The 21,207-nt window shown below is 36.7% G+C and overlaps 1 protein-coding gene across 2 annotated transcripts in view; it reads left to right on the top strand.

Moving 5' to 3' along the window:
* UNC5C (unc-5 netrin receptor C) overlaps positions 1–21,207 on the top strand; it is a 370,467-nt gene that overhangs the window by 226,428 nt on the left and 122,832 nt on the right. For both annotated transcript variants that reach the window (XM_019741125.3, XM_019741124.3), the window contains exon 3: positions 18,299–18,442. In XM_019741125.3, the coding sequence (XP_019596684.1) occupies positions 18,299–18,442 (144 nt within the window). The remainder of the gene's footprint in view (positions 1–18,298; positions 18,443–21,207) is intronic.

The raw sequence follows: 21,207 nt of genomic DNA, 5'->3' as shown, positions 1-21,207 counted from the left end.
GCACTGATTCCTACAATTTAATTAAGACTATGTATGTGTATAAGCAGATATGTAAATACACACATACATTGGTATTTGTGTGTGTGTTTGTGTGTGTATTTTCCCAAATTTAGAAAAGAGAAAATCAAATGCTACCCACCCCCAGGCCCACACAAAGGCTACAAGAAAAAGCAAGCGTCCAAGGACTATTCTTCATCTAGATTACTTGCTATCCAAATAGGGCATTTCAGGAGCAAAACTAGTGATTGTGTTGCTATAGCAATTTTGCCCTGTGCCCAGCAACCATACGTATGCTGTGGCTTAGAGTTTTAATATGCCCACTTCAAAGTGAGAATAGCACAAGTGTTAAAAGCCATAATGTATTTTTAATCTAACCTTTGGCTAAAATATGTGAGGGTTTTAATGAGAGTCTCTGGTTTATTTTCATAAGAAGGTACATATCTAATAGAGTTCTGGATTGTAATATGAAATAAATTAATCACTTTGTTTAAGGAATTTTAAGAAAATTTTCAGTTTAAAGAGAGAGGATTAGCTTTCGAAAGAACATGGCTTTCTCTCAAAATTTAAATGTTCTTTCCTGGTTGATAATTATTAAATAATGACTCAGGTTGTTCTTTTGATTCTGTGATGTCATAAATTGTTATCTTTTCTGTTTGAGTCTCTGTATTGCTAAATCTTACTATCTAATATTCTCTCAATAACTGGCTCAAAAAGTCTAGTGCTTTTTTCTCTCCTCACTCCCACATTTTGGGGGGGTGGCATTTTGAAGACACAATAGAATTTTTTAGTTAAAGATGCCACAATGAATGAGTAATCTAATGCTAGAACTCAAGGGGAGAGGGCTTAACTTGCACTGGACCCCTTTAGTCTTCTTTCCCAATACCATCAATCCCTCAGCTAGGAATTCTCTGGTGCTTGTGGGAATAACTATTGAAATATCCACTCTTGCCAGTTCTTTTGAAAAGCACTATTTAGAGATACAAGACCAGCGTGCAAAACATGACAGCTACAATGAGCTCTAACCAAAAATTAAGGACAGCTTGTAGGAAGTACAGTATCTAGCAATGAAAAATAATTCATATTAGGGAAGTCTTGGACTCACTTATGGTTTCATCTAGGGTTTAACCTGATCTCAGTTTTGGAAGAAATCTCCAGGAACACGAAGGCAAGAGCAGCAAGGAACTATTAGGGCATTAACTGTCACCCTGACGGGGTTTGATAATCGTGGGGAGGGGAGGATTTTGACAACACCTATGGCCTGGTCCCACCCCAGAGAGAATGATTTAATTGGGAACAGGGCATAGCTCTTTCTTTGTCTGTTTTTGTTTTAAGCTCTCGAATAATGCTAAATTGCCAGGCTTGAAAACCAGGGCAAGAGGAGACAGTGTTGTGAAACGCAGCAGAGAGGAAGTACATAGACGTGCTATTCAAAAACCATGACCCAGATATTTTACACGGTGCTGTAAGGAAAGACACAACTAAGACGTAATGCTCTTAAGATCTCAGTTTAGGGGAGGCAAAAAAGAGAAAGGCAAGAGAGAGGGAGAGGGAGAGGGAAAGGGAAGGGAGAGAGAATGCTTCACCATTTGCTCGTGTTCTCCTCTGATTATGAGAATAAATTCATGAAACCCCTTGATAGTTCCGTGGTATAGAGTTACATGGCAGAGAGCCCTTGCTTTCTTCAATATCCTTCCGCCTGTCTCTGCATATTAAACTTCTCAGGCTGAGGTATAGCAGTCTCCTGAGGGAAGAGAGGGGAACTCTAGGGCTTGAGTGAATTAAAATTTACCTGAAAAAACCCAGGGGAATGTTTTGTACAAGGCAATTCCAGGAATGGCAAGGAGTGAATAACACGCATCTTTTTATAGCTACTGCCTTTATGATGCTAGACAGCGATGCCCTCTGTATGAAATGACGTTAGAGCCCGAATGGCTACCTCCCCCCACCCAATGCTTAGTGCATTTGTGGGCACAGAAAAACACTGCATGGCAGACAGCTTTTTCTCACCATTATGTCAGATTTTTTGAGTCCACCCTTTGAAAGTAGAGACAGAGTAAATGCCCTTAGTCATATTCAAACTGTATTAGTTTCCTTATGCTGCCATAATAATTTACCATGAAATCCATGGCTGAATGCAACAGAAATGTGTTCTCTCTGTTCTGGAGGCTGTAAGTCTGAAATCCAGCAGTGCCACACACCCTCTGGAGACTCTAGAGGAAAATCTGTTCCTTGTCTCTTCCAGCTTCTGGTGGCTTCCCTGGATTCCTGGGAATCCCTCCAATCTCTGCCTTTGTCTTCCTATCATCTTCTTCTCTGTGTCTGTCTTCTCTGTGTGTCTCTTATAAGGACACTTATCACTAGATTGAGGGCCCACCTGCATAATCCAGGATCTCAAGATCCTTAATTTAATGGCATCTGCAAAGACCCTTTTGGCAAATAAGGTAGCATTCACATTGTGAGGAGGCCTACTTGGGCATGTCTTTTTAGGAACCACCATTGATTCCACTACACTCACCAAACATCTGTCAAGGAAAAGTTACCTAATACGGCAGTTCAAAAGAGGAATGAACCTTAATAGACACCTCACCAAGAAGATACACAGATGGCAAGTAAGCATATGAAAAGATGTTCCATATCGTATTTCATCAGCGAAATGCAAATTGAAACAACTTTGAGATACCACTACACACCTATTAGAATGGTCAAAATCCAGAACACTGACAACACCAAATCCTGGCAAGGATGTGAAACAACAAGAACTCTCATTCATTGCTGGTGAGAATGCAAAATTGTACAACCACTTGAAGCACAGTTTGGAGGTTTTTTACAATATTAAGCATATTCTTACCATATAATACAGTCATTGAACTTCTTTGTATTTACCCAAAGGAGTTGCAAACTTATGTCCACACAAAACCACAGATGTTTATAGCAGCTTTATTCATAATTGCCAAAAGCAGGAAGCAATCAAGATGTCATTCAGTAGGTGAAAGCATAAATAAACTGTGGTACATCCAGTCAATGGAATAGTATGCCGCACAAAAAAGAAAGGAGCTGTCAAGTCAGGAAAATATATGGAGGAAACTTGCACACATATTATTAAGTGATATTAAGTGAAAGAAAGCAGCATGAAAGGGCTATATACTGTTTGATTCCAACTATATGACATTCTGGAAAAGACAAAACAATGGAGACAGTAAAAAGATCAGTGGTTGCCAATCTAAAAACAGAGGGAAAGGAGACGTAAGTGGAGCACAGAGGATTTTTTAGGGCAATGAAACTACGCCATATGCTACTATAATGATGGATACATAGCATGCTTTTTTCTAAATCTATAGAGTGAATGTTAATGTAAACTATGGACTTTGGGTGACAATGATGTGTCTATACAGGCTCATCAATTGTAACAACTCTACCCTGTAGTGGGGATGTTGATCATAGAGGACGCCGTGCATATGTAGGAGTAGGAGGCATATGGGAAATCTCTGTACCTTCCTCTCAGTTTTTCTGGAAAACATCACTGCTCTAAAAAGTAGCCTATTAAATACCATGAAATAAAAAGGCCATGATGGTGGAGGCGGTGAGTAGGGGTGGTGCGAACCGAAAGTGAAGCCATATACCTGGCTAATTACCCTCGTGTGGTCAATTTTTCTAAATTAATTACAAATGTAACAGGCAATGTAAGCATTTCCTAGTATTCTTTACCAGCTTTCTGAAGCCTCTCCCAATCTGTTGCATTGTACTGTGGGCCAGATACAGGAAAAGAACTGCTCAGTCAGGCTCCTGCGTATCGCTCATTTTCTTCATGTCCATGGCATCCTTGCCAACCTCTGCAAGCTGGCAGTTGTCCTGTTTCATGGAGACCTGAAAATTCTCATAACCATGTTGCTCCTGAAAATTGTTTTCCTACGTAGTTGCCAATACCAAACTAAAATAGCCAATATAATCAAAAGAATATCACTTGGTAATTTCCTACACACACACACACACACACACCACACCACACACCACATTTCCCTCCACACACTACACACCACACACACACCACACACCACTACCACCACCACCACCACCACCACCCCCACACACACACCTCCTTGGCCTAGCAACACAATGGGAATGTAAACACGTTGTTAATGCAAGTCGCTCTCAGTTGGCTTCCCAGATGGCTTAAATTCAATAGATTTTTCCCCCTGATTTCCTCAGCTTCTCCTAGCAAGTGCTAAACAGCCATTATGCCTTTTCCTGCACATTGAGATTCATCTGCAGCTACTAAACTGCCTCCAAAGTGCTTCAATTTTGCATGAGCACTAAGCTGGGGACTGGGAGACATTACCCAGTGCTGAAGGCCGGGGATCATTAGAAAGAGCATGTAAATCCTCTGAACCAGAAATAAAAAGTGCAGAGATTTCCTTTGTGAAGTCCCCACTGCAGCTTTATGTAAAACACAAACCTTTGGCAAGATTTTATGTGGTTTCTTTTACCTTCTAAATTTTATTATCCCCTTTTTAAACTTTGGCATATGTGTTCTAATTTTTCTTTTAAAATACTGAGATTTATTTCATAGTCAGAAAGATATGAAATAATAGCCATGCGCTTTCATTATTTCTCTTCTGAGGACACCAGATCCCGCTTCACTTTTAATGGGCATGGAACTTCAAAATATTGCTAAGAAATCATCCGCAGGATAGAGGTTTAAAACAATCTCTAAAACTGCTGAGTAGGCAGAAGCTTGGGGCAGGGGGAAGCATTGGCATATCTCATATTTATGTAGGGGACATAAATCTGCATTATTTAAGTAAGTACAGATGTAGGAAGTATACAGATATTGCACTATGGAGAGAGGTTGGCGTAGAATGTAAAGAGGATTGTGAAAATTATCAATGAGCAAAAAGTGATTGTATTCTCATTTTTCAAGAGACACAACCCTGTCCATTATAGATACATTATTACCTACAAGTTTTTTTTGCATTTTTCAAGGTGAACATACTTTTACTTGTACCTGATCGGTATTTCCATCTCTACTGTCCTCCCAGTCTGTCAGATCAGCTTGCTCAAATGTAAAGCATGTCTGTGGTCAGCTGGAGCAGTACCTCCAAGAGGATGGGTGCAGTATTTCTGAGTGTCCTGCCATCCTGCCTGCTGTGGGGCTGGGCCAGGGCCCCAAGCCCATGGAGTTGTCACAAAAAGCACTTATGATGGAATGATTGACTCTCCATCCTCATTTAGTATTTCCTTTGAAGTAGAATTTTTTGAACAGCTAGTATAACATTTTTAATTTTTTTTTTTAATTTTTTGGCTATAGTATATCCATTCAAGAGTAATAAACCAGGCTCCTTTTACATGATTGCTCTATAATTATTTCTCTTTTTCTGTATATGTATGTAATAAGTCAGGCTATCTTTTTTTTAGTATTCTGAGAGTATAAAATGTACATTTATGATCAGACACCGTAGCTCGTTAGTTATCTCTAAATGTATTTCCAAGCACATTTATTAACCGTTGATTTATTCAACACTGCATATGCAAGTGGGATCTGACAGAAATGTGACTAAATGGGTTTATAATAGAGTATGAAGGAAATGCATTCCAACTTGTAGGTAAAAATAAAATTCTGGATGAATGATATACATATAAATATACACAGTAATGTTAGGTACATATGTATACTGTCTCTGTAACGTATCCATTTTATACTGAAACCCAGTTCTTTTTGTCAGCATGTTGTATGTATCCTTCAAACTGAATAGTCCTATTCATTAATTTCCCTTTACTAAAAACATGGCTAATCATGAAAATGTCATCATCTTTATTAGCATTAGTATCATCACAAAATATTATTTACTGTGACTCCACACCTCCTGACACTGAACCACACATATTAAATAGCTAGCTTTCCTGTTCTCCCATGGAGATTGTTTATCCACTAGGGTGGATACATTTATAAAAGAAAAGAAGGAGAACAAAACTTTGCCTGGAGATATGAACAGACACATGATTGAAGCTGTTTGTTCAGTTGGCAGTATTATACACTTACATAAATATCTCAGGGAATTGGAGCTCATGGTGGGAAACAATCATTTTTTTCTTCTTCTTTGTGCTGCTAGTGCAGAACGAACATGAAGACAAGTGACACACAGCAGTCAGAATCTTCTGAAAAGAGAAAAATGTTGCAAGCATAACATTTTGAAAGTCATATTTTATTACATAATAAGAAAATTCCCCTGTTTTTGCAGCATTTTGAGCATAATATTACAATCACATATTCAGATATTTGAAAATTCAGAATTAATAACAGTTTTTCTCTGGGTACCTAACAAGACATTGCCAAAATAATAATAATAGCAATAATTATTTGGAACTAAGCTCTTGATTGTGGTTAAAAAAGAACCAAAGTATTAGGAGATTTATAGCTATTTTTTTCATCTACTTATCCAATAGTCGTTTATGAAGACTCATTGTGTGTCAAGCATATTATAATATATCATTTAAGTCTGTATTATGCTGAGCTGTAGGGTGGCTGGTTAGGTCAGTTGGTTAGAACATGGTGCTAATAACACCAAGGTTGCCGGTTCAGTCCCTGCACGGGCCGCTGCGAGCTGCACCCTCCTTAAAAAAAAAAAAAAAAAGAAAAGAAAAAAAGTTATGCTGAGCTGCAGTAACAATTAGAACACCCCCCCAACCCCCCCCCCGCCCGCCGCCAAAGATACAATGGCTAAACCACAATAGAATGGTACATCTGCTTGCACAACAGTTCCAGGAAGGTGTCCTTGTTGTTCCTTTGGGTTAGGCCTGGACGCAGACCCCTTCCATTTGTGGCTCCACCATCTTCTTAGGCCTCATCTTCTTCGGCATCCGGCCCGCAGAAAAGAAAACACAGAGCAAGGAGGACACTTACCAGCTTCTTCCAGCAGTGTGGCTGAGAAAAGGTGCATGTTCCTTGCACTCATGTTCTATTGACTAGAATTGTTTCTGTGGCCACTTCTAAAACAACGGAAGCTGGAAAATGCAGTCAAGATGTGTTCCCTGGAAGATCTAAGAGCTCACAGTCTTTGTCTATACAAGGACTTTCTCTTCAAGATGTCTTTTGATCCCGTAACAATCCTGAGAAGTACACTGGGGAAGGACTATCTAATTTATTGATATAAAGTTTAAGAAAATGAGAAATTTAATGCCCTGCCCAAAGTTACTCATGATGATAGCCAAGCCAGGACCAAAAATCTGGTTTTCTTCCTTTTGGTCTAATGTTCTATTTTCTTCTACATTTAGCTCTTTCTGTCAATAAAGACTTTCATACTATAGAAAACAATAGTCGAAATTTCATTTGCCTTGATAACTATGAGTATTTCAATGTCATTGGGATTTCTTAAAAATTAAATTTCTTGGTTTTCCTATTGACACTTCCACTCCACTGGAGTAGGACTTCTAATACTCAGAGCCAGTTCTCCTCTCCTTCCTGGGCACACAGGAATACTACAAGTCCTGGCATCCTTGTGGTTTAGCTGGGCCAAACAATTATTTCTATCCAGCAGGCTAGGAGCAAAAGTTATGTCGCCACTGCTGAGCCAGGTCATTCAAAAACAGGTGTAAGCAATCTGTGCTCTCCTCTCCTTGTTCAGAGACCCTGATAGCCATGGTTGAGAGGCTGTAGATTCAAGATAGACACAGACTGGATTACTAACAAAGCTCGTGTAGGACAGCTTCCTTGAAGACTTTCGTGATAGGAAGATAGACTTTTATTTTGTAAAGCCTCTGAAAAGAGAGGTGTTATTTAGTACACAGCATAGCATAAACTCTTCTAGCTGCTGAAATCATATGAGTATTACATGTATCACTTCATTTAATCCTTAAAACAATCTATTGAGTTAGGAATTTTGATTCCCATTTTCCTGTTGAGGAAAGTGATATTTAGGGAGGTAAGGGAATTTTCCCAAAGTCATACATTTAGTCATTGGATGAATCAGAATTTGAACCAGATCTTTCTGTAAAGATCATACTCTCAATTAACTTAATTGCCAAGGATTAATTAAAACTAAGGTTTTACTGGCATATGTAGCAATATTATCTTCTGAAGTTCTACCTAAAGCCTTATGTTTACCAAAAACTAAGTATATGCAACTTAGAATCAGCAGAAGAACAGAAACATTTTCTGTATTAAGAAAGTGGGGGCTGGTGATTAAGGGCTTTATACTAGGTTGCATTGTTTTTATTAAATTATCTCTCCTTTTGAAAAGATAAAAGAATGATTTGAGGCAAGGATCTCAGAACACATAGGAATATTTGGGAATGATCAGAACACAGTTATTACTTAGTCCCTATATAAAGTTAAAATTGAAAATTTGTGTTTCAGCAGGAGATCAAAATACCCCTGGCTTGAAAATATGAAATGTTAATGTTTTTCATCTCGGTTTGGAATTTTACAAGTTAAAATTTTCCTTCTTGTTGTGGATTAGTCATTTTTTGCATACTGGAGTTCTTTTAAAAATATAAAAAGAATAAAGAATCTTTTCATTGGCACTTGATCTATGTTTACTCAGCTATTATAAACAATTTTGGAGGCATTATGATAACTCTACTTTTTTCCCTCATTCTTAGTGTGAATGCCCAGCATGTTCGAAGTTTCAGTCAAAGTTGTTTTGAAAATGTCTTTCTGGCCACCATAGGAGGTACAACTGCCATCATAACTGAAAGTTCCTTTCCTCTAAGAGATAATCAGATGCAATCACATATCTTTTAAATAAATGTATAATAAGGTACTGGGGAAATATTCTTTCATTAATTCAACTGAAGTTTATTGTATGCGTACAGTAAGTGCCAGGTATTATTCTAGCCCACAGCAACTGTGTGCAACACACAAAAACCTCTGCCCTGATGAAACTCACATTCTGGTTGGAAAGTGAGGATTCCAGACGACATCCCTGTGCTCATCAATTTTAAATCTTCATTTTAAATATGGAAGTTTGCTCATTCTACCCCAAATTAGTCAGAACTCACTTCCTTAGTAATTTCTATTCAGCTGCTTAATGTCCCTGCCTCACCTGTATTGTGGAGTAAGGATTTAATGGTTTCCTGATAGATGAGCTGTGCAAGCATTTCAGTTGCCAAAATAAGTAGACTTCTACTCCTCATGTCAGCGTAGTGCCACTCTACCTGCATTTCAATATAGTGAGGAATCCGTGGGGTCAGTAGGATCCTGAACGACTTGGCTGAAAGACAAGAAACTTTAAGGCAATTCCCTAGAACTCATTCCCTCTGTTAAAACATCATTTCTAAATATGGTAGCCAGATTTTCATTGCCCTGGACAATTCATGTCCCCAGCCAGACCTAACTCTCCTAACTTGGTTGAAAATTTCAAAACCAATTATGTCTTCCTCAGCTGGGTAGGCACCTATAATTTCTTATCGGGGTGCTTTTCCCCGCTCCTAGGTCTGTGTAGTAGCTCCAATGGTAATTTTGTCTAGAATACAGTTTTATTCTTTAAAAAATTTTGACTTTCCAAAAGTGAGATAGTGAATATGGAGCTGGAATTTATTTTCTTATCTAAATAAATCACTAAGTTGCTGTGTGGTAAATGAGTATTTGTCTAGTCACCCAGTTATAATAATTGTTCAGGATGAGTTGAACTTCTTTAAAAAAATGACACTTCATAGTTTAGTTTAAAAGTTTCCTTAAGAATATGAAATATATTGCTTATAAGATAAACAAATAGCTTTCCACACACAATGTACTGTGTGTGAAGTATTATAAGTGGCAGTCACCCCAGAGGTGATTGCTCTTAATACTTGTTTCTAAATCATTTGGGATAAGTACAAAATGAAAGCCCAACAGTATGAGTAATCATTCTTCTCAATAAATGTGCCTGGTTTACATTGTCAGACAGTGTTTGCAGAGGGTCAAGAATATTGCTAACACTTACGATTAATGACTTGATGCAAGATCATAGATATGAAAACAAATTTGTAATAATAATTAAAATTAGCATTATTAAAATAAATTAGATTAGTCTTATTTACTAGTAGAGACAAATTAATCTTCCTAAAGCATATGTCATTCTTTAAAATGTAATTTCACCAATTTACAACTTTCACAGGCTCCCCGCTCCACACAACAAACTTCACTACCTGCCATTCAAGCCTCTCTAGGAATTTCTCTTCCATCTAGTTCTATGGTTTTATGTACATTGTTCTCCCCTGATGTGCTCCATGCTTTTTCATCTCTTCCCTTTGGCTTCATGCTATTCCCTCCTCCTGAAGTGTCACTGATTCCTCTCTAAATTTTGAACCCAAGCCATGTTACAGCATCAAACTCAAATATCTCATTCTCCATGTTTCACTTGATCTCTCCCTCCAATGCTATTTCACTACACCTTTCTTCACGGGGTTTTTAGAATTTTCCAAACAATCCACTTTTATTCAATAAATCAACATATGGAGAATGAAAACAAAACAACTTTGAAAGCCGTGCTGAGATGGAGTTCTGTGTTTATGTTGACTGTGGAGTTTTTTAATAAAATTAGGGGAAATGGTGGTGATCCGAGTTAAACAGAATTCTTTATGCAGAACTTCTGACCAATGCCTTCAATAAACTGATGAGCATGCTGAGTTTCTAAGAGGAGGATATAGTAAACAGAAATCCCCAAACTTATTTAACCAAAGAACATTCTTTGAGACACAGTTTGAGGAATATTGGTGTAGTGAAAGGAATAGAAACATTGGATTGAGACAAATACTAAATCCTGGTTTCAGTAATTATTGGCTATGTGAACAATTGTTTAAATTCTGACTTCTGCTCCTGACCCATATTATAGGTATAGCAATACTAATCCTCAAGATTTGTCATGCAGATTGACTGAGACACATGGTAGAACCTCAATAAACACTAATTATCTCTTCTGAGTTAGAATTAAATTTGCTTGTATCTGGGATTTAACACCACTTTGTATTATAGCTGTATGTGTACAAATCATTCATTCATTTAACATACATTACATGGCCAAATATTTGTGCCAATCACTGTACTGATGGATGTACAATGCACATGGCAGTGTCCCTTTACTCAGTCAACTCCTATTTTTCTTTTCTTTTTATCTCTAGTGTTAGGGAGTAACTTCTGAAAAAAGGATCCATAAGCAATTCATCTCAATGGCTATCTTAGAAATTACTGTGCACAAAATAAATGCACACAAACTCTCTCCACAGAGGAATGTAACACATAGAATGACAGAAACCTTATCTGCCTTGTTTACCACTCTCTTTCCAGCACATAGAAGAATGCATGGCACATAGTAGAATCTCAACAAATACTTATTGAATGAATAACCGAACAAAGTAATAGTAAGGTCTATAATTCACAAGCCCACAGTTAACCAGATCTGCAAGAATATATTATTATTCCACACCCTTACTGACAGGAATATATTTTTTTTAATTTTCGTTAAAATTGCTTCTATTAATGTTACTAATGAATTGGCATGAAATGAAGACAGAAAGGAATGCATGTTGTTAGATTTAGATAAGTATTAAGAATTATACTTTCAAAGAAAAGTGTTGGAATATACACTCAAATATGTGCGGTAAATTACATGTTTTAGGAATAATATTTAAAAACAGTAATGCATTTACAATCTCAATGGAATATGCTTTGTGCTCTTCCAAATTAAACAAATTGCCATCATGTTTTTTACAAAATTGCTCTTTTCGTTTTAAAGAACATTGACACACAAGGCAGAGGTAAGTTACAGAAAGTATTTCATTCCCATTTTGATCTCGGAAAGACTTGGAACAGAAATTGGACAGGGTTTTCATCACCAAAATTAAGAACAGGAATTACAGAATTGTACACCTGAAATCTATGTAAGTTTACTAACAATTGTTACCCCAATACATTAAAAAAAAAAAAAAAAAGTTGCAACTTTAAAAAAAAAAAAAAAAAAAAAAAAAGAGCAGGAATTAAATGATGGGCCAAAGCTGGTAGGATTAATTTCCATCACTTCATTACAATTTTATATGTAGGAGAATATTTTGCATACCCACCACTCCGAATACCCTTCGTACTTACAACTCTAAGTTTGATGGTGGTTAGAACGGAATGGGAAAAACAGTGTTAACATTGTCACTGTATTTTAATCATTTGTCCCTCTATTTTAATATAATCTTACAATTAAAATTTCAAGTTTCAAGGCAGAAAACTGTATTTATATATAGTTGTCATGTACCTTTTCAGAAGCACTGAAAGTCTCCCCACTCCATATATACAATTAATGAATATCTCCTTCTCAGTTCTAGACAAACAAAAATATAACAAAACAAAACACCCACATTGGACACAGGATGCCAAACAGAACCAAGTGCCTACAAATTATCACATAAAAAGGAATCAAGTCAATGACCTAGGTATGAAATACATCCAGGCTAATCCCTTGAATCACTCAGTCCCAGCCATGTTATTCTTTAACTTTTGGGTAAATTCATCTTGATCACAAATACATTAAATGTAACTATAACAAAATTATACTTATAATAAGTCTAATATACCAGTAAGTTCTAATTCCCAATTACACAAAGTACTTTTAGTTAATTAGATTGACTGTTTACATATTAAATATTACATTTAAATTATTGTTAAAAATTCAATATTACATTAAAAATTAGATAGCCTGTTTATATGTTAATTATTATATTTGAAATATTTAATATATTAAAATTACATATTAAATATTATATTAAAAATAGCAAACATTTCAGAGAAATATTTGTAAATTATGTGTTTACAATGTGTCCTTTTCCTGACATAGTTTAAAGGTGGTCAAATGACTTCATGTAATATGAAACAATGTCTTCATTGTAAAGTTCTGCCTTTCAAGTTATTGAGTTTTGATTATTTTAGTGAGTTATAAATTGTTAAAATAATTATCAGTTTTTATAGTATGACATCCTTTTAAATGATGGTATTTTGTGTGATTTAATTTATATTAAGACATCTAGAACTGATATGCTCCATATTTTAGATCATATTAGTAAAAACTAATAGGACTAAGCTCTAGAAGAAAACACGAAAAAGAGACCACACTAATTTAATAAAATGTTGTGATATATATTCCAGAGCATCCCTACCTGTGGCATTGTACATTTCCCACCGATGCATGTCCTCACTGTGAATGTACTATAATGAGATTTGCTCAAGTGACCTCTGCAGCTCTTCTCCCAATAGGGAAAGTGCTGGAAGAAGTCTGCACGACATGATATCTCAAAACTTCACTTTGCCATATGAAAAATAAAGTATTTGGGAGGAATGAGAAATATAGCTCAGGCACACATAACATCTAAGTTTAACGTGGGGTTAGGATGCTTTTTAGTGAAATATACATGGGGTATCAGAAGGTACAGATTCGATGACCATGTTTTTAAAAATCTTTTAAGATGATGCATATTGTTTTTTTTTTTTTTTAGTATCACCTAATAAACAAGATAAATGTACTGTAGGTGAACTAAGGCTGTAGGTGATGTTTGATCCATCTTTACATTGCTGGAACTTAACATAATTTTTGACATTAGTGGACTTTTCATATTTGTTGGCAGCATTACATATTACATTTCTGGGGGAATATGGATCTCGTTTTAAATTATTGTGCAACAGGCTTCATCATGTATTTGTGATGGCTTTATAATAATCTCTAGAAAAACACTATTTGTGGTGCCTGACCGTAACGGTGTTTCCCCGAAAATAAGACCTAGCCAGACCATCAGCTCTAATGAGTCTTTTGGAGCAAAAATTAATATAAGACCCGGTATAAGACCGGGTCTTATATTAATTTTTGCTATTAATTTTTGCTCCAAAAGATGCAGTAGAGCTGATTGTCCAGCTAGGTCTTATTTTCGGGGAAACACAGTATTATGAAATTAAAATTATGCTAAAGATAATGTACAAATTTCAAGTACCAGATTTTATTGCCATAATCATGGATAGCCTCATAGAGACCCAATCAGCGAGTGGCACTTGCATCTAGATTTCTAAAATCATTTGAAACTCCCTGTTAACAAGTGCTTGTTTTTACTCATTAGAAGACTTCGTGGTATAGCATGCTAATTAATTTCCTGCACTCTGGCTCCCAAACTACAATGAATTCTATTATAAAAGCAAAATCACTGCAAACTTCAAACAGCATGCATCCTTGAGATGCCACTATTAAAGGAAGAGCAGTGATGGGAAATCTTTGATGTTATCAGATGTGATGGAAAATACACATTTGTATTTGAGTAAATCCTGTAGGCTGAAGCTTTTCCCCCCACCTTTAGATAACCTGAAACCAATTTCAAGTTCCCAAATGCTCTTCAAAGAAGCCCGCCTTGGAAGCAATGCTCATGGCATTTCAAATTTCAAGGTAGATTGTTCTTTCCTTCTCAAGACTTCAAGCAGATTTGAAATTTTACTTTCAAAGAGAAAGGAAATTACTTACTTTTACCCACACCACTAGCCTCTGGTTTGATGAGCAAATTGTCACAGGGAATGAATTTACCTATGGTAATGAAAAGATGGTATGTAACCAAGTAGCACAGAGTCTGAATAATGCAGCTGATTCTATGGAATTCTAAGCTGTCAAGTGTTTAGATACTTCATGCTTCAGTTCTTTCTTGTTCTTGTGTTGTTGACCAATAGCTGGAATGTAAACTTTGGGCATGTGGCAGGACAACTGTACACACTGTGAATAACCCACTCTCTCCTGAATGGGGCAACTGTGAAGCTGAAAACAGAAATTGGTGTGTGCTTGCTCCAGCGCCCACAGGGAGCCTGGGCCACACAATTCAGAACATTCATACTAACAACTGTGAGTAATTCCTGTAGCAGGAGAGTCAGTCTGTGGCTTCTTAAGAGGCTTCAGATCTGTGGTCAGTAGAAACATCCACGAGCCTATTTGGGCTAAAGGATACAGGGCACTAGTGATGTTCCCCTAGCATTTAATTAGGTTTCCTGTAATTGCTTTAAGTAAAAGGACTGGTGGGGGATGAAACCTGAATATCATCTTGGGAAACAAAATATTTGTATGTGGTTTTAATATCCTGAGCCCATTTGTTGCTGCTCTGCATTTTGGAAAGAGCCATTACTGTTCTAAGGAAATACACACTGCAGGTTTATCAGCCCTTTGGTTACTGTAAATTACTGCAACGACTTTACAGGAAGAGTTTTGTTTCCAGTAAGTGAATTTCTGCATGAAGAGAGAAGGTATCAAGAAGTAAAACAGGCAAAAGTATTAAGTATCAGAGAGTGGAATGAAAAGAAAGGTGGAGTGGAAGGGTTGGAAAGCTGTGCTCTGTCTTTGCATGGATTTCTACATACTAGAAAAATAATTATAATAAGATAGGAAAATGAGAGGCTCGTGCAGGGATCAGGAAGTAATGTTATTTGTTAGTAAGTTGGGATTTTTGCTGTGGTGATTATTTCACTAGTTTTGGACACTGGCTAAACTAATATGTTCATCTTTTCAGAGAGGGATGAAGGGTTAGGATATTCCGGTTACTTGAAAATTCTTTTTGAGCTGGTCACTATATAAACATAAAAGTATTACTAATTTTCAAAACTTTAAAATAATTTTAAATATACTCAATACACTTTTGACAATAAAGTTTTCCCTGCAGGGTCTTTGCCCTGCCTGGGATTCTAAAACCCACTTTCCTGGGCTTCATTTCAGTTTAAGGACTCTTGAGTGGACCTAATGGCTTTTCGACGACTCAAGACTCATCACCTCTGGATAGGAAACATGATTTGTTCCCCAGTACGACAGACCCTACTTCTATTGAGTGGTTGTTAATTTTCCTGAGTGATTTTACCCATTTGAGCATGTCCTAGGTTTTAGGTTAAGTTCTGGAATACTCTTTTATAGGATCTCTAGATGACAACTCTTTCATGTCACCTATAACAAGAAGTCATGATCAAACATTTTAAGAAATCATAACTTGTCATAACTAATAAAACTCTGAAGAACTAAACTCTGTATCTTGTACAGATCACATACATGTATTTTTAAACATTTTTATCTGATTATATCATCTACTTGCTTAAAACACTTTAATGATATCCATGGCTCTAAGGAAGAAATCCCAAATCCTAAACATGGTATACAACAGTGGTTCTCAAACTGTAACACGCATCAGAATTCTTGGAGGGTTTGTTAAAACACAGACTGCTGGCCTAATTTTCACACTTCTATTCAGTGAATCTGCTGTGGGACCCAAGAATTCACATTTCTGACAAATTCCAAGTGAGGCTGATGAAGCTGTCCTGGGGCCCAATAGTGAGAACCACTAGTCTACCAGACTCTATAAACTGGTCCCTTTCTTAGCTCTCATTTCATCGCAGGCCATTATAATCTGTCTGCTGCTTAATTTTTTCTCCCAGGTCCCTAATCTTCTCATTATCTTTCCTGTTTCTTCCCATATGTCCTGTCCCTCTCCTCATATAATTTAACCAACCTAACTCATGGTGGATCTTTCATAAATTGCGTCCCCTTGTTATTCGATCTCATTGTCCCTACACATCTCCTTTGTAGCACTGAACACAATTATAATTAAATAATAAATTGTATAATCTGTTGTTAATATGTACCCTCCTTGTGACGGGCCAGCCGCCACGAGTCGATCAGTACCTGAATGGGGGAGTAGGAATGAATAAAAGACACACACAAATGTTAATGCGGCCGGTCTTCAGTCATGCTGAAGCCCTGAGTTTATTATCTCTAACCAGTATATACAGTTTGAGTACGTGTAGTTAAACGAAGAAAATATGCATTATCTCAGCGAAAGTAAATCTTTTACTTTGACATAGAAGATACAAGGTCACTGAAACTCACAAAAGTAAATATCTCAAGGAGACAGAACCTACCAATTGTCCAGAAAGCCCTTAGTCTTCTGTGTCCGGGAACTGGCCGTTTCCACCACATTCCTCAGCAGCCGTTAGGTGCCTCTCAGATAAGGCAGAGACAATGTTATGGGGGCAGAAACCGAGCCAGTCTGCAAGGTTCAGGGTTGCAAGAAACCATGGCTCCCCACACCTCCTCCCAAAAATATTAGTTTTTTGAGGACAATGACTATCTTACTCATCATTTCCCAAGTATCTAATACAGTGTCTTTTACGTAATTGATACTTAATGAATATGTGTTCAATGAATAAATGAATGAATAAATGAATAAACAGTACAAAGCAATACATTTAATGTTTCTTCCTGTGCTTATACTTGACTCAGAGCAAATTCTTCTACTCCCTAAGGGTGCTTGTTAGTTCTCTCAGTACACACTCCATTCTGGAAGTGTGTATGTTCTGTCTCCAGGAGAACTGGCAGTTACCTGCATGCATTGTTTAGATCATTATTCTCACTCAGTGCAAAGGGGCACACTGCAGAACGGATCTCTGAAATAGGCTTTGATACCTCAAGGTAGATAGTACTCCTAAAATGGTAATCCCAGATTCTTAGTTCAATTTTTGTTATTTAAAATTACATAACTCTGTGAAACAAATTCCAATTATTCAATCATTTTAGCTGGAGGCCACTTTATCTTTAACAGGATTTTGGTTAGATTTTACAATTATAGAGAAACATTTGGGATTGCAAAATATTATGCATGAAAACCTTGAAGTCACACATTCTTTAGATAGAACAGCACAGGTTGTTAACTAAGACTGCTCTATCTTTCAAAAAAAAAAATGTGTCTTAATAACTCAAACACAACTGTTAAAGTAATTTAATTGTTAAATAATCACCACATATTTATAAATTACTAGATGATGTAATAAAACCTGACGTATGTGACTATATTTATAATGTGTGACTTATGATTATAGTTTTAGGTGAGTCTCTCTATTTCATGTGAACTGAATATTTCTAGGAGAATTTAGATGTGTAATTTTTTTGTGCAGCATGTGGATATCTTACAACCTATATAATTGAGATAGAATCTTTAGAAGATATGAAATTCAAGTAAACATTTAAATATACAGAGGGAGATAACTTGGTGGAGGATGAATATTAGTCAGGCCATTTGAGGAAAGGTGTAATTTTGTGGAATGCTAGATTTTCACTTTCATCTTCTGATGAATCCAGAAGATTTGAAATAACAAATAAAAGAATGAAACGCATTGTGAATCAGAAACTAGAATCAGAGGAAAATTAGAGGAGATGAGAGGCAATATCTGGGATGCTGATCAATGGCATTAAGATGGATCATTGGGGAAAAAAATATGGTATGATGTTTTGTATTTCTTTGGTACAAATCTTCTCCTGACTTAAATCTTCTGTTCTCTGGTTAGGTCTCATTGTCCGGGAAGTAAGCATTGAGATTTCGCGCCAGCAAGTGGAAGAACTCTTTGGGCCTGAAGATTACTGGTGCCAGTGTGTGGCCTGGAGCTCAGCGGGTACCACAAAGAGCCGGAAGGCCTACGTGCGCATTGCATGTGAGTTATTATGCATGGACCTAACTCATTGTGGATTTAGGAAGCTGATGGAATATGGGAAAATGTAGACTGTGATTGCCCTACTGTCAAAGAAACCTGGTCAGAAATGGCTCCCAGATTTCTGCATTGAGCTACGCTTTCTCCTTAAGTCATCAGAATAGTATCTTCTGTTTCAAGGCATGGAGTAGGTTTCCTTTAGGGACCTGAAAGCATTAGTACTATTTTCAAAAGATTCTGATATATTTTTTTTTAATCTGTAATGATTAAGTTATAGGAAAACCAACTATATTCCTTTAATGAGCTTATTCTGATAATTTGTTAAGACAATGTTGACTAGTTTTGCTATTGGAAATAGAGATTACCCAGAGAAAGCTTCTCTATTTATTTTGGAAATGTTCCAGTGCATCAAAATTACCGCTGTTTTCTACACTGTGTTAATATCTAGAATATTCATGTTCAGGGAGAGGTCAAACGGTTCCTCACAAAAACGATTCTGTAATCAAGTAAATGTTGTAAATACGTGGTTTTTTTTGGCCAAATTTAAAGAGATTTCTTCATTGCAGAACTTTTTAAATTCTTTAATAAGCTAATGTTTAGTATGCTAATTGAATATGCTAATATTATCCCCAATAAGGAGATACAGCCAGCAGCTCTTTCTACAGAACCTTTTTTCAATGAGTACTATTCACATCTTGAGCAGCAATAATGTTTCTATAATTTGTTTTAAGGTTCCATATTGAGAAATTTTCTCAAGTACGAGACCAATGAAATCCATGTAAGTTTTATTATCTGAACTGTTTTGCAGGTCTGTGTTTTACTAACTTCCCTTTTGTGGCAGATGTCAATATCACTTATCTCTAAAGTATCATTAAGTCCCAACAATCCTAGTTCTAATGCTTTCCCGATTCTATACTTGTCTTTTCCTTCCCTTCACCTCAATTGCAAACCATTGCAAACATTTCCCAGTTAGTGTTGATGGCTAAGGTCTTTTCTCTTTTCCAATCCTTCTTCCATATTATTACAAATGCAATCTTCCTAAAACTCAGGTCTCATCTCACCTCTACCTGCTTAAAAATTTTACAGTAGCTTGTGTGATAAAGTCAAATTTTGTTCCAATGGCATACATCATTATATTAGTTTGTCAGGGCTACCATAACGAAATACTGCAGAGTGGGTAGACAACAGAAATTTATTTTTCTCACAGTTCTGGAAGCTAGAAGTCTGAGATCAAGGTGCCAGCAGTACTGATTTTTTCTGAAGCCTCTGACCTTGACTTGTAAATGGTCATCTTCTCTGTGTCTTCACATGGTCTTCCCTCTGAAACTGTCCAGGTCCAAATTTCTCTTCTTACTAAAATTATCAATCATATTGGATTAGGACCACCCTAAAGGCCTCATTTTAAATTAATTACCTCTTTAAAAGCCTTATCTCCAAATAAAGTCACATTCTGAGGTTCTGGGGGTTAGGAGTTCAACATGTGAATTTTGGGGGGACATAATTCAATCAGTCTATAACAACCATATTTCATGGTTTACATAGTCAACCTATGTCTCCATCTTTGACCACAGAGAATTTCTACATTCTTGTCATGTTATATTACAAGTACTTTGACTTCTATGCTTTCCAGCTATTGTTCATAATAAAGGGTCTCACCCTTCTCTTACCCTTCTTCATTATTTGTAAAAATTAATTTATTCAACCAATATTTTGTAAACATTTTCTCTGTTTTTGGAACAATTGTATGTATTGGGTCTGGAGCCAGAAACAAAACATGTGGTGATCCCTGCCCGTCCTTTTAGAGCTTACGTTCTGGTGAGGAAGAGCAAACTCTAAATAAAATAAATAATAATCAGTGCAGAGCACGTGGTAAGTTATGTAAACAAACCAAACAGGAAAGGGGACTATGTAGTGCTAAGGGAGGGTGGTCAAGGAAGTTATCAGGAAGAAGTCTACAGTTAAAGAAACCTCATGGAGGGAAGGAAGGGAGTCAGGCAGAAAAGATAGCAAGTAGCACAAGTTCAGATACCCTGAGGCGGGATTACACTGGACAGTTTCAAGAAGACCAAATTGGCCAGAGTGGCCGGAGGAGAGTGAATGGGAGGAGACTCCTAGAAGAGCTAAGAAAGATAAGGCATGGAAGTAAGTACAGGATGGCAGTGTGGAGATGGCCTAGACCCTGTAGGTATAGTATCTTTAATTCGTAGTATGAGATGACAGATTTGGAAAGTTTCCAGCAGAGGAATTCATGACCCAACTTCCATTTTAATAGAATCATCTGACTGCGGTGTTGAGAATAGACCATGAGGGGCAAGGGTGGAAACGGAAAGACCAGTTATGAGGCTGCGACTGTGAAAGATGGTAGGCGAGCATGGATTAGAAGCAGTGGATGTGGTACAGACTGCTACAGTCTGGATTCTAGATATATGTAAAAGCAGAAGTAATAGCTTTTGTTGAGAAGTCGGATTTGAGAGAAAGAGAGGAAAGAAAGATTTAGAAATTTTGAGTTTTTAAGGATTTCTTTCAAACGTCTTTAGTGAAGTCTGAGTCTCCAGAGTGATAGGCATTCCTTTCTCAATACTTTCAGAGCAGCTTGTCCATATTCTTAATATAGGGCCTGTGTTATTTGAATCATATTCACTTGTAACATCTGTATTTCATGCCAGTGATTTCCTTGAGATCAATTTTACTTAATTCAATTTTGCTTAACTTTATATCTTTAGTGCTTAGCACAATGCCTAGAACATCATAGATGTTCAATAAATTAT

The sequence above is a fragment of the Rhinolophus sinicus genome, chromosome 1 (assembly GCF_057876585.1).
Source record: "Rhinolophus sinicus isolate RSI-liver-muscle chromosome 1, RSI-T2T, whole genome shotgun sequence".
Taxonomy (NCBI): Eukaryota; Metazoa; Chordata; class Mammalia; order Chiroptera; family Rhinolophidae; genus Rhinolophus; species Rhinolophus sinicus.
Note: the sequence above shows the minus strand (reverse complement) of the source record. Positions and strands in the feature narration are given on the sequence as shown.